Source organism: Heterocephalus glaber, unplaced genomic scaffold (assembly GCF_053883595.1).
Source record: "Heterocephalus glaber isolate CG9 unplaced genomic scaffold, H.glaber_assembly_v1.0 deba00000122, whole genome shotgun sequence".
NCBI lineage: Eukaryota > Metazoa > Chordata > Mammalia > Rodentia > Bathyergidae > Heterocephalus > Heterocephalus glaber.
The window spans coordinates 27,584,999-27,598,218 of NW_028258138.1; the positions used below are offsets into that span (position 1 = coordinate 27,584,999).

General features: G+C 39.2%; 1 protein-coding gene across 1 annotated transcript; it reads right to left on the bottom strand.

Annotated features, from left to right (window-relative positions):
• Window positions 1–594: 594 nt before the first annotated feature.
• LOC101714346 (myosin regulatory light chain 2, ventricular/cardiac muscle isoform-like) lies at window positions 595–4,038 on the bottom strand. The gene is made up of 2 exons (XM_004842205.4): window positions 3,630–4,038; window positions 595–3,363 (listed from the first exon to the last, which is right to left on the bottom strand). Exons 1-2 carry the CDS (start codon window positions 3,672–3,674, stop codon window positions 3,049–3,051), a joined length of 360 nt encoding a protein of 119 aa, XP_004842262.1. The 5' UTR covers window positions 3,675–4,038; the 3' UTR covers window positions 595–3,048.
• Between the last annotated feature and the right edge of the window lie 9,182 nt (window positions 4,039–13,220).

The window sequence follows — 13,220 nt, forward strand, 5'->3', positions numbered from 1 at the left end:
TTGGTTTTTTGTTGTTGTTGTTGTTTGTTTGTTTTTTGTGGTAGTGCTGTCTGAGGAACAAACCCAGGCTTTGGGCATGCTAGGCAAGTGCTCTACCCACTTAATTATTTTAAAAGAACTTTTAAATTTAGAATTGATTTAGATTGACAGAAACATTGTGAATATAATACCGAGTTCCTGTGCACCTAATTTCCCCTAACATCTTATGATAGTGTGATGTCTGTCTTGTAATTAATGAACCAATAATGATGCATTATTGTTAGCCAAAGCCCTTACTTGGAATTTCTTCGGTTTTACCTTGTTTGCTTTTTCTGTTCCACGATACCATCTAGTATACCACATTACCTTTATTCACCAAGTCTCCTCTTGGCTGTAAGAGTTCTCAAACTTTTCTTGTTTTTGATGAACTTGTCAGTTTTGAAGAATACTGGCCAGTATTTTGTAGAATTCTCCTCAGTGAGGGTTTCTGGATAGTTTTCTCACTATGAAACTGCATTTATGGGTTTTGGAGAGGAGGATCACAGTGATTAAATACTGTTTTCATCACATCATGCATGTCAAGGTATATTTTATCAGCATGACTTATGATCAAGACTGTGTCAAACTGAAAAGGCCATGCCCCTTTTAACTGGCAGCTGCTGTGGAGCTACATCTGATGCCTGTCTGTTCAGGGGAATCTTGCATAGTACTACCTGATCTTGACTTTTTTCCCCCAGAGGTAGAAATATTACTGTTTATGTGAAATATCCAACTTTTACAGATTGACAACGAATTAAAATTTAAAACACAATGGTGTCACACTTTTGTCAAATAAAGTAAAATATGTCTGTGGGCCAACATGAGTCTATGGCCACCAATTGCAATATGGAAATTATTAAAGTTTTAAAACAAGAAAGAGGCATAATCATTTTTAAGTCAATTTGCTCTGACTTTTCAAATCATTTTTAGTAGGCAGGTGTGGGGAGACATGAGTGGAAGATAACAGAACAGATCAGCCTTGCTTTTATCACTGCAAGATATCAGGAAGACTTGAGCTAAGGTATCTTTGATACATATATCTGTGATATCAAAATACAGTGCTCACTTCGGCAGCACATATACTAAAATCAAAACACAGAGTGGGCAAAAGTATTGAGACAAGGATATATATTGCAAGACATATCAGTTACAACTCGGAGATTGGTGGTAGATTTATAGTGTGGCAGTGGGGGAGGTGTCCAAGACAAATAATAAGGGTTCTGTCATAGAGACTAGAGGAACAGGATGCCATGGTCTGAGGTCAGGAAGTACAGAAGGAGCACGTTTTGAGGAGGGAACAAAAGAATCTCTGAGTTGTCCAGTTAGATACACTGAATAAGTAGCTAAAAATACGAATCGATATCTGAGAAGAGATTCGGGGCCCAGAGATCTACATTAGGACATGTCTTCAAATTGCAGGTGAGAGCTGCCCTTACAATGGAGCCTATATTTTAAACAATGAGAAAAATAAAGTTTTTTAATGGGGGTAGGTTCAGAGAAAAGAGGGCCAGTAAAAGGTGACTATAAAAATGTAACTTGTTCAACCATTTCTCTCCATCATCATGCCTTAAAAAGATTAGATGTTAGTACTTGACATTTCTATGCTTGCTTCCTCAAAACAATCTCAGCTTTTGGTTTCTGACCTGCTCACCCTTGTCTTTAAATGCTTTCTATCTTTCAGAGACTCCTTTCCATCTTGCCACTGGGAGTATGGCAAAAATCCTTATTCTTTTTCTTTCTAATAATTTATTTTCTCTCCTTGCCTTGTTTTATTGTTTTTCCCAACCTCTAGATGGAGTTTAGGTGGAGAACTGAGCTCAAACTTATGCTTAGTTCTTTACAGACTATGTGGCTTTGGATAAGTGTCTTAATCTTATTGACATTCAATATGGTTATCTATAAAATAAAGATAATATCACCTCCTGGTTTGGTTGTGTGGATTAAAAGCCTTAACATAGATTTACCCATTCTTGTGCCTGGCCCTGTGCTGGTTGTCCATAAATAAAGACTCAATCCTTATTCCTGCTTTTTCCTATCCCCTAGTACATTGTTTATGGCTCTGCTGTCACTGCATGTGTGCATTCTTACATTTTCTTTCTTTGCAGACAAGGAATGAGATGTATTTGAATTTATGTTATGCCTTCTTTGTAGATACACAATGAAGGCTCAGTAAATAACCATGAAAATACTTATATGTGTGAACATTTACTAGGAACCATTTCTGTAAATATCTGGAACACTGAAGAGAAGATCTTCGGAGGAAAGAACCCTGCTCATGATGTTTTTTGGTTTTGGGGATTTTTCTGTACGGGGGATTGAACTCAGGACCTTGTGCTTGAGAGGCAGGCACGGTGCCACTGAGCTAAATTCCCAGCCCTCCTGCTGAAGATTTTTAAATTGTATTGTAATGCAAAGAAAATATGGAAAAGGGAAATCTTATCTTGATTACGTGAATCAAAAGAAAGTAAGATCCTCAGTGCTAAGTCTTTGGGGCACAATTATAACACCATGGGCAGTGCTCCTTTGTGAGGTAAATATTAAACCAGGCTATCGCTGAAAGGAGCAGCACCTTAACCGACCCACTGCGTAACTAAGCTGAAATCCTGTCCCTGTGGCACCTGTGGCCAGGAGATGGAGCATGAATCACAAGGGCCTGGCATTAGGCCAATGCGGAGTCAGGCCGTGACTGACTCCTGAACCCTTGCCTGATGTGCTTTTCTAAATCACATTTCCCAAACAGCCTGCCCACTGTGTTCTATTTTGGTTCAGCTCACTTCCATAAAGATGAAGAATGCAAAAGAACTACTCCCTTCTAAAGAAAATTGGTGTCAGGGCATCAAAGGGAGCAGTGGTCTAATAGAAAAAGAGTTGAGAGGAAAGAATGAGGAGGCAACTTAGCAAGACCCTGCCCTTTGGGCCAGGGATGGAGCTCAGTGCAAAGGCCCTGGGTTCAATTCCCAAATACCTAAATGAATGAATGGGTGAGTTCAAGGTGTTCGACCCCGAAAGCAAAGGCGTGCTGAAGGCTGACTACATCCGGGAGATGCTGGCCACGCAAGCAGAGAGGTTCTCCGAGGAGGAGATGGACCAGATGTTTGTGGCCTTGAACGTGTTGAGGATGGCCTCCTCGGGGTCTGCGCCCTTCAGCTTCTCCCCAGACATGGTCAGGAGCACAGTGAAGTTAATTTGCCCCGCAGCCTCCTTGAGCATTTCATCAATTTCTTCATTCTTCACATTCACACGCCCCAGAGCAGCAAACGTGTCCCTCAGGTCGTTCTTGTCGATGAAGCCGTCACGGTTCTGGTCCATGATGGCGAAGGCCTCCGTGAACTTCGGGATCTGGGTCTGCTCGAATATGGAGAACACGTTGGAGTTGGCCCCCTCCGCCCCCTCCTTGGCTTTCTGGGGGGGCCTGGGGGACAGCGGCGGTCGGAGGAGCCCAGCCTGAGGCCCGAGTCCAGCCGGCAGCTGCATTTGGCAAGGTTCCCCCAAAGCCCAGCGGCACCGCGCAGGACTGACGGGTCGGCCTCTCGTGGCCGTGGTGGAAGCCGAGACGAAGGACCTTTTTCTGGGGTTTCGACCCATCTGCGCCACTCCCCTCCCCAACTCACCTTTGATCCACACGGGAGTGAGGGCTCAGTGAATGTCCTCGCCATGGAGAGCACGGAGCAGAGCGAGGTACCAGTCTACCCCCGCCTACTTTTTCTTTTTCTTTTTTTCCCCACTTTTAAGATTACAATGTTTAATGTTTTTCAGGTTAAATTTCTACAGCTAGCAGGATGACACGAGTGACTAGGACTTGGACCACATAGCAGGGAATGTTTACTGGGTGATCCCAATCACACCACAAGCCAGGCAACTTCCAGCCTTTCCGGTCTTTGTACTTTCTTCATTTTCACCTTTGTCGAGGTCATCTCCGTTTTCATGGATCACCACTGTGCGGCTAATGATGGAATTTGGTCCAAAAAGCGAGATCACAGAATCCTCAATGCATACATTGGCCACACCATCTGATTGTAGTCTCCATTTCGCCATAGAGTAAAGTCTAATCTTGGGCAAATTGCTAATCTGTCTTGAGTCTCAATTTCCTCATCTGCATAATAGGGGTGCTAATTAATGTTTTGCCACCTTCCCAAGAATCTTGGTAGGATCAAGTCCACTAATGGAAATTATTTAAAAGTGAGTTCCCTTTAATTCTTGACAGGATAAATGAAAAGAACACTTAAAGGGGTGGAGCTGACCCACTGTTAGGAGGAAAAGTTTGCTCAGATTTTAAAAGCTCAATCTAGTATTTCTTGGATCTTGAAATTGTCTTCACAACTCTTTACTTCAAAGGGAATTTGTTTTATGTGTCTGCTTAGAGCATGATTATTCCTTAGAAATAGATCCTAATAGTGATTGCTTTTGTCTACACACAAATCCTCAAGAAATTATAGATTGACATTGTTTAAGCTTGCATATAAAGAATAAGGGTAAGAATATGGTAAAATAATGTCAGTTGTCTGTAATAATCGTCTTAGATAAGCAGTGCATGGCTTATGGAAAGCACACCCGAGCTAGACAAAGGAGGCAGTCAGCAGAGCCTCAGACGCTGAACTCTGAACCCTGGCTGGACCTTGCACAGGGCAGCCTGGTAACAGGAAGGCAGCAAGACACACTTTGAACCAGAGGTTCTAAGGCTGCCGAGGGGTTATAGACAGGGTGACAGCTGCACTTTGCAGCCTGAACTTTGTACCTAGACACAGGGGCATTTAATCTCCATAACAGGCACTTTGTTCCATTACTTATTAACAGTTCCTCCTTGAGTAAAGTTCTTTGTTAATGGAGTTTTAAAAACTGATCTCTCTCCCCCTTACTCTTGCCATGGGGATGGGCATTTGTGATCGTTTGCACTGTCTTTCCCTAATGGGAGGTTGTCCTTCCAGGCGGAGGGCTTTTCTTCTCTTCCAAACTGACCCTAGTAGAGGTGACACTTTGTAATTACAGCTCCGGAGGCAACACAATGCTCTGAAGCGTACACTCAAGAAAAGTAGCCCTGGTCCTGATACCATTAAACATCACATCTGCCAATGAATGATATCAACCCACCGTTCCTCACCATAGGAACTTTTTTCTTATTGCTCTTTTGGCTCACTTTTTTCCCTTTCTCTTCTCTCTTCCTTTCCTTCTTCTTTCTCCATGTTTATCCTCTCAGTGGCACTGAGTTAAGTGATGGTGATGCCCTGTCCTATGCATGATTTCTACAGCCAGAGTAGCTAGGGCATGTTTTGCTGCAATTGGAAGCCAAAGCAATTTACATGCACTTTCAAGATCCTTCTTCCCAAATAAACACATTGTACTTAACTTCAACAACTCAGTAACTGATGTTTAGTAAGCCTGAAGGGTTAGCTATTTAAAGAGAGGGGCTGGGTTGTAGAAAAGGGAGAGTGGAATTATTAGTAAGCTAAGCTGTCCTGACCACCTATAAAATACCTATAAAATCAACATCAATCTTCTTGAAAATACCCAGACTTCCACACTCCAACTCAAGGGAAATTGAGCCAAATTTTGTTCAATACTGATTCATACATAAGTTTTGGTTTCTGGGACCTAGGAGGTAGTGGCTACTGATACTCATTTAGTAGCTAAAAAAGATCAAAGGTATGATCCCTAAACCTTTGCTTAAGGGTTAAGGGGTGACAAGAAACTAACCTTTTACCACTGGGATACTTTGTCTATATAAGGAATAGTTGAGGTCAGTTCAGACAAAATAATTCATCCTCCTCTAATTTTTCTTTTCTGTGTTTAAAAATACCTATATGTGTAGCTTTCATTCAGCAAGGAGCTGCAGGCTTGGAGTTAGCCCTGTATTGGCACCATGCAAAAAAATCCAATTCTCTGTCAACCTTCTCTACTCTCCCATCCCAGGCAGACCTGCAAGTCATTCAGTCCCACCCACCTATCTTTTCCAGTCCTCAAGTATCAAGTCTTTATATGCCACAAATGGTTCAATCAAACTATTCTGAAAGCCAGAGTCGAAGTTTATACATCCATGCCTTACTTCTCTTTTTTTCTCCTACTTTTTTCTCTCTCTGTCTTCCTCTCATTTTCTTTCTATCCCCTTGTCCTCAACTTTTCTTCTTTACTCTTGTTTTTTAGTTAACTTGCACAAAGATAGTTTGCAAAGTCAGCACTGGAGCACAAATGAAAATGTACAGAAGGCACTAAGGCTGTAGTTCAGTGGTAGATTGCTTGCCTAGTAGACAAAATGCCCTGGGTATAATTCCCAACACAAGGAAGGAAAAAGGAAGGAAGGAAAAAGGGAAGGCAGAAAAGAAGGAAGGAAGGAAAAATGTGCAAAAGCAGGTCCAAGAAAATTCAAGCCAGTTATTTGTCTGGATATCGCGAGTTGAATTAGTCATAAGAATAGAAGAGAAATTAAAAGCATCCTTTGGAAGCACTGAGTCTCCGGTGTTAATGTTGAGCATCATCCCTGGGTAATTTACATACTGTCTACATCTCTATGCTTGGCTTTTGAGGTACTACCCTATTTCACAGAAGTGTGACAGGGAGACATAAAACTGGGGCATGAATTTGGCTGATTCTTTGCCAACAATGTACTTTTGGCTTTTGGGACTTGCTTGCAGTTTCTTTGTTTACTGTTTCCTTTTAAAGCACCTCAACACCTGCAGCTGGCTCTCCAGTTCCTCCTCCCAAAGCCTTGAGTTAGGGCTGCACCTGTTTGTCATTTACTCAACCTGAAAAATCATAGGACTCCTCCAGTCCTTTGCCCTGCAATGCAGTTGGATGCTTTGGCAGCACACTTACATCAGCAAAGGCTGCAGACATGGCCTTGATATTCAGTCCCATTTATCCCAGGTAGAATACACCAAGTAACCCTTGATTTATACCTCTCCTCACTCCACCTGACTCTCAATTCCAGAATCTTACCACCTGTTCCAGGAAGATTTAACTGAGTGCAGCAAAGGTGATTATAGCTTGCATAGCCGATTATTATAAGACCCAATGAATAAGATTTTATATGTACCACACCACAATAATTCTAATTTAAAGATGAGACATATAAGGTTTATTGAATTTGTTTTTCAGAGTAAAGCTGAATCCAATGAAACAAACACAATTATCCCATTAGATTCACGAGTGAGAACTTAAAATTATGAGAAATTCAGTATTTCATAAAAATCCTAATAATGCCTTTTAATTGTATGTGTATCCTTTGGGTTCTTCTAGTATATACATTTGTATCCACATATACCCAAAAGAACAGAAGTGAGGAGTTAAGAAAGTCAACAGTATTCTTGTTATGTATTAAGAGGTGTACTGAACAAAATCAGCAACCAAAAACTGTCTATATGAGAATTTACAACAGGCACTTGAGTCATAGAAACATTCAGGCACCCTCCTTTCTTCCTGTAAATTGATGCTTTGAATGATATAGTCACTTCATTACAGTCTGAGAAACTGGAGGAAAGAGATGAAGAAAAGGAAAATAGCAAGTATGGGGGCATTACCACACTGAAGCAAAGAGGTAGAAAAAGGGAAGGAAGGTGAATTCTCTAAGGATGGTGCTTTTGTTGGCTGTCTCAGACCCATCTCATCACTTGCCCTTCTGAAATTTCTAGACAAATTGTTCATATCATCACATTCAGATTTTCTCTTTATAGGAATTAAACTGTCACCGTAGCAAAAAAAGGAATAGAGGATAGTGGTAAATTTTACCTAATATTAAACTATTTCAGATAGATTACAAAGCTAAATCAACTAGTTATTGCTCAATGTAATCAATCAACTTCATGGACCCCTAATTTCTACTTGCAATTTCTTCTTGATGCTAATTTTATATTTATCTTCGACATAGATTTAGGTTAACTGCCTTTGATTATCCAAGATGAATTGCCAAATGCAGAAAAGAGTAAATCCCTTTTTTATTCATTAAGTTTATTGGTACATTTTAGGTATATAATATGATGATATTCACCATTGGGAATCTGTACCTGTACATGATACATCTTGGTTCTTATTTTTTCCCCATTCCCCTGCCCTCCATTCAACCCCTCCACCCATCCCTATTTACAAAGACTTTGTTTCTGTTTTTTCCTTTTCTCATATTATTCCTTTCTCTTCTTTCCTTTCCCCTACCACTCTTTTTAAAATATCATCTAGTTGCTGGTTCTCAGTACTGACATGTACATGAATACATAGTTAATTTTTGTGTTTCTTGTATATTACCACTTATAAAATAAACCTCCAAAATTATTTGATATGAAATCAAAGCCTCATGCACATTTATTCACCTCTTTACTCAAGCATTGTCTATTTCTACCATTATCTCCTCACTGTCAAGCTATTTCCTTTCCCAGTTGTCTCTTCTGTTTCAAAAGTCTGTGAAGGTAAGTAACAATTCTGTTCCTTTGAGTACATCCTTCCTTCACCTCAAGACCTTGAGAAATAACATAATTACTAGGATAGTTTTTCCTATTTAAAAGTGTAGTTTAAGTTCTCCATTCATTGTTGATAGACTTTGCTTTATCTGAGGCTCATCCAACCACATTGTAGCAGCCATGGTCCTCTGGCCCAGGTTGCATTTATTCCTTTAAAATATTAATGTATAGAAGAAAAAAAAAGGAAAAGAAAAAGAATATTTGTGTTTTGGGTTGATATGCCTGGTGGAGAGAAAAGATATGCTGAACCATTGACCTACTTGTACTGCAGAGGACTATAGAGGGAGGGAAGAAAGGAGAAGTCTAGATTCTCCAAATAAGAATTTGACATTTATTAAGCACATCTTCTCTACCAGGCAGAGCATGTACTAAGATAACACAGTTTATGTTTTGCCCTGGGGACAGAAAGCTGAGCCAAAAATTGATACGGATGCATAGAACACATAATGCTTGCCAAAATTATAGATTTAGCCAAAAACCTTGTCTACTTCATCATAGAACTTGTCTAAACTTTATCCTACCATTCAAATATCTTCACAATTTAGCTGCATGTGACCCACTGCCTGTTACTATACATAACATATCCTTTTCTCAAGCCATTTCATTACAGTATTTTTATTCCTATGTTTATGGACTTTTATGGTGGAAAAGGAAGTTATTGGAGGGAGCCAAATCTGTCTGAGTTCTGGCTCTATTATAAACTAGCTCTGACATTGTTAAACCTCACTTGGTTCATCTTTAAAATGGCGCTAATGATTCTTTGCACAGTTAAGGTAAGTCTTGGAGATAACACAAATAAAGAACATGGCCTTATACCCAACCTGCAGGAGGAACTCAGTGAGCTACTGTCATCATAATTATCAGTGTCCAGTGCTTTCTCAAACATCCCCATCTTCTTCTCAATCACACTCATCAATCAAGCTTAATATTAAAGTTCTCACTGAAACCATGTTTCACCCACCACTTCAAATGTATAGATTTATTTTCTTCATATAATTTCATACTTGATTATATATTGCTTTGTATGTTACAATCTTGATCTTAACTTCTTCAAATGCAAAAGCTAAACCTTATGAATCTTTTCTAAAACACAACTCTGGGCATTCAATAAATGAGCAGGAAATAAATGTTGAGTTTTAATCTGTTCAAAGTGTTTGCTCCTGTTGATCTTCCTGGGACCATATTTTGTAATGTTATATTGCAGTCAGCATGCTAGAAATTGTTACTTTTTAAAAAGTTAAAATTATATAGTGTAGTTCCATTATATGGAAAGCATAACATTCCAATATAGCAATTCTAATAAACCATTTCTCAAATACACGATATATGAGTTCATATTTGAAAAAATTTTAAGCTTACAATTAAAGTGTATTTTTCACTTTTCATTTTTTTTAACAATGCAAAAAAGCTCTATGACTGGCATAAAACAATCTCCCTCTATGTGTTTTCCTCTTAACTTCTCACTGAAATAAAATTAACTGGCTGAGTGTTCTGCGAGCTCGCCTTCTTTATAAATAACCTGTGGCTTGCTTTTGGTTCAATATACTGATTTACCCAGCACACCCAAGATTATAACTTACATTTGGTAAGATATACATTAACGGTTAAAAGTCATGACTTCCTGACACAGTTTACTGAAGGACCTAGAAATATTTTTATTTCTGCTATGGGCATCTTGAGAAAAGTTCAAGGGCAGTGACATGGCAAGTCTACAATGTAGATCAGTCTTCACCCACCTACTCAGAGATTAACAAACCTTCCTCCCGGAACTTTATAGGCTTGATCCACACCCAAGAGACACACCCAGCTCTGCCTCTGGGACCTGCCCCAACCAGCTTTCATACCCTGGAGAGCCTGTAAGAAACTCTTTTGTTCCTCTTTATGTGGATCAATTTGTCTCACCACTTCCTGCATTTCTCAGAAGTTACTTCAGTACATTATTTTTAGGAACAAGTTGGAAGTTGCTGGTAGTTATTATGTTATCTACAAAGCCCAGACTAAAAGCCTGAAGTTTAAAATTTACCTGCTGTTGTCAATCTACTTTCTAATCTATATAACCAAATTTCTATTAATCATTGAGGCTATTTCCTTTCTTTCACAATGTGTTGAGTTTCCACTGGTAACTTTTTATCTACGTATCTTTTGCTACAGATCAGATTTGGGGGATGAGGAGGATATTTGATCACGATTAGAAAGTCTCAAACTTCTCTGAAATACAGGCATTTTTGTTAATTTATTTAGATGTAAGTGAAACCTCTAAATAAGTTCATTTGAATGGCTAATAAAATTCCCAATAGTTTGAACAGCAGATTTTGGTTAGTACCAACCACCAGACTGTTTCTTGCAAAGTGTCAAGTATATCCATTGATGATTGATTTGTCTTGTTCAATTGGCATTGTAGCCATTTGCTCTTCCTGCAGATGATACAAATGCTACATGCCTTCAGGCAGCCTCTAAATCAGGAGGTTTCTCTTTCACTGTCTGTCCTAGGGACAGGCCAGGACAATGAACTGAATCAGCCCTTTAACCAACAAACATTATTTACCATTTACTTTTCTATGCAAGCAAAACAGTACATGTTTGGAGAGGGGAAAACCCAGATCAGGATAGCACCCTATGTCCACACAGAGGCAGTTGAAATTAGGAAAGACATCACCTAAAATGTAATAAAGCACAAAAAAATGGAAGAGGATGTTGCACACTCAAATTCTGGTCCTAGACCCAGCCTTAGGAAAGACATTTAACTTATCTTTGTCTCAATCCCCCTCCCTTATAGTGAGAATTAAAAACCTAAGTAATCTTTCAAAATTTCTTTTGATCTGGAATTCTATGATTTTACCAGTCAGACTATAGCTGTTGAAATTTTATTGCACATAGAACTAAAAAATTAGACTAAGGAATTGAAATGCTGGTTTATTATTAATCAAATAACCTCAAAGTCCTCGGCCCTTATGTCAGTATCAGATATTTGGAGAAATCCAGATGATCAGTGAGTAAAATAGTAGTGACAACATCTATCATTGCCACTGGGAAATCATGGCCCTCACACCATCACATTCTATTTCACTTTTATGTTCCTACCATATGCATTCTTTCTCTCCCTCAAACAGAAATATTCAGTTTCATTATAATGGATAAAATAACAGGTGCTCAAAAGTGCCCACACTCTAATCCTGAGACCTGTGAATATGTTATCTTAAATAACAAAGAGGTATGCAGTCAAGTATCATAGTTGAAGAGGTTACACTGAATTCCCCAGGTGGGCCAAATGTGTAATCAAATGGGTCTTTATAAGCCAGATTTAGAGTCTGAAGTTGTCATATGTTGTTTTTGAAGACACAGGAGAGGACCATGGCCAAAGAATGAAGGTGGCGTCTACAAACTGGAAAAGGACAGGAAAGAGATTCTTTCCCACAGCCTCTGAATGGGAAACAGCCCTGCTGATACCTTAATTGCAGCTCAGTGAAACTCATTTTGTACACTGGTCCTCTAGACTAATATATAATAAACTTCTGTTGTTTTAAGTCACTAAATTTGTCGTAATTTATTACAGTAGTCACATGCAGCAAGTCACTCACCTGTTTGATTAGCTGTTTTAAGCAGCTGTCCAGAACTTCAGCTAATTCCCTGCATAATGTATGTAGTGTATGTGCCATTTTTCTGGGGTGTGTGTGTGTGTGTGTGTGTGTGTGTGTGAACTGTCTTCTGTATAAGGTCAGCTCCATGAGAATAGGAAGCCTGCCAGTCTTGGTCACTGCTCTACTTACGGTATTTAGAATAGTGTCTGGCTCTCATCAACAGTTGTTGAGTGTAAGACTGGAAACTCGATAATAGTTCAGTGGATCTGAATCTTTTTTTTTTTTTTTCGGAACTGGGGATGGAACGCAGGACTTTTCGCTTGCAAGGCAAGTGCCAGAACCACTGAGCTAAATCCCTGGCACAAAGTTTCTGAGACACAAAAAGAGGTAGTGACATACATACTTTCATCATCTTTTAGGCACTGCAAAAATCCTTCTGTTTGATTCTGTTTTCTATTGCTACAACAGAATACCTGAGACTGAGAAATTTATTTCTTACCGTTTTGGAGACTGGCAAGTACAAAAATCAAGAGGCTGAATCTGATGCAGGGCTTCTTGCTGGTTAGGGATTCTCTGAAGAGTCCCAAAGTGGCTAATGGCAAAGGAACCCATACTACAGATAAAGCCAAACTGATTTTTATAACAGACCAAGGCTCAAGATAACCCATTAAACTATTAATCCATTAATGAGGGCAGCAGAACCTTCACGATCCAATCACTTCCTAAAGGTCCCATCTTTTAATATCTCACCATACTTATTAAATTTCAACATGAGTTTTGGTGGGAACAGTCAACAAACCATAGTACTATCTGTTACCACCAAAAATTGAACAAAACAAAAAAACTAATCTCTTCTCTCTCTCTCTCTCTCCTCTCTCCCAGTCTCATAGAGCAAAGTTGAGAAAATATAAGAGTCGTCTGGAATCCTCAAAGAGTGCACTATACAATAAGGACAGTGTCTAATGTATGCAAAGATTTTTGAGTTCTTAAGGAATAAATGGCATTATATAAATGTGAAAATACTAGAGTCTCCTTCAACTGAAAATTCTACTTTTATATATCTGTTTGATAACTATTTAACATTTCCACTCTAGCAAAATTCCATTGCAGCAAAAAGAAAAGCACTCTTTCCTCTCTCTTGAAATTTGTTAAAATGACATTTCCCTTGTGTTGCATTTCCTAA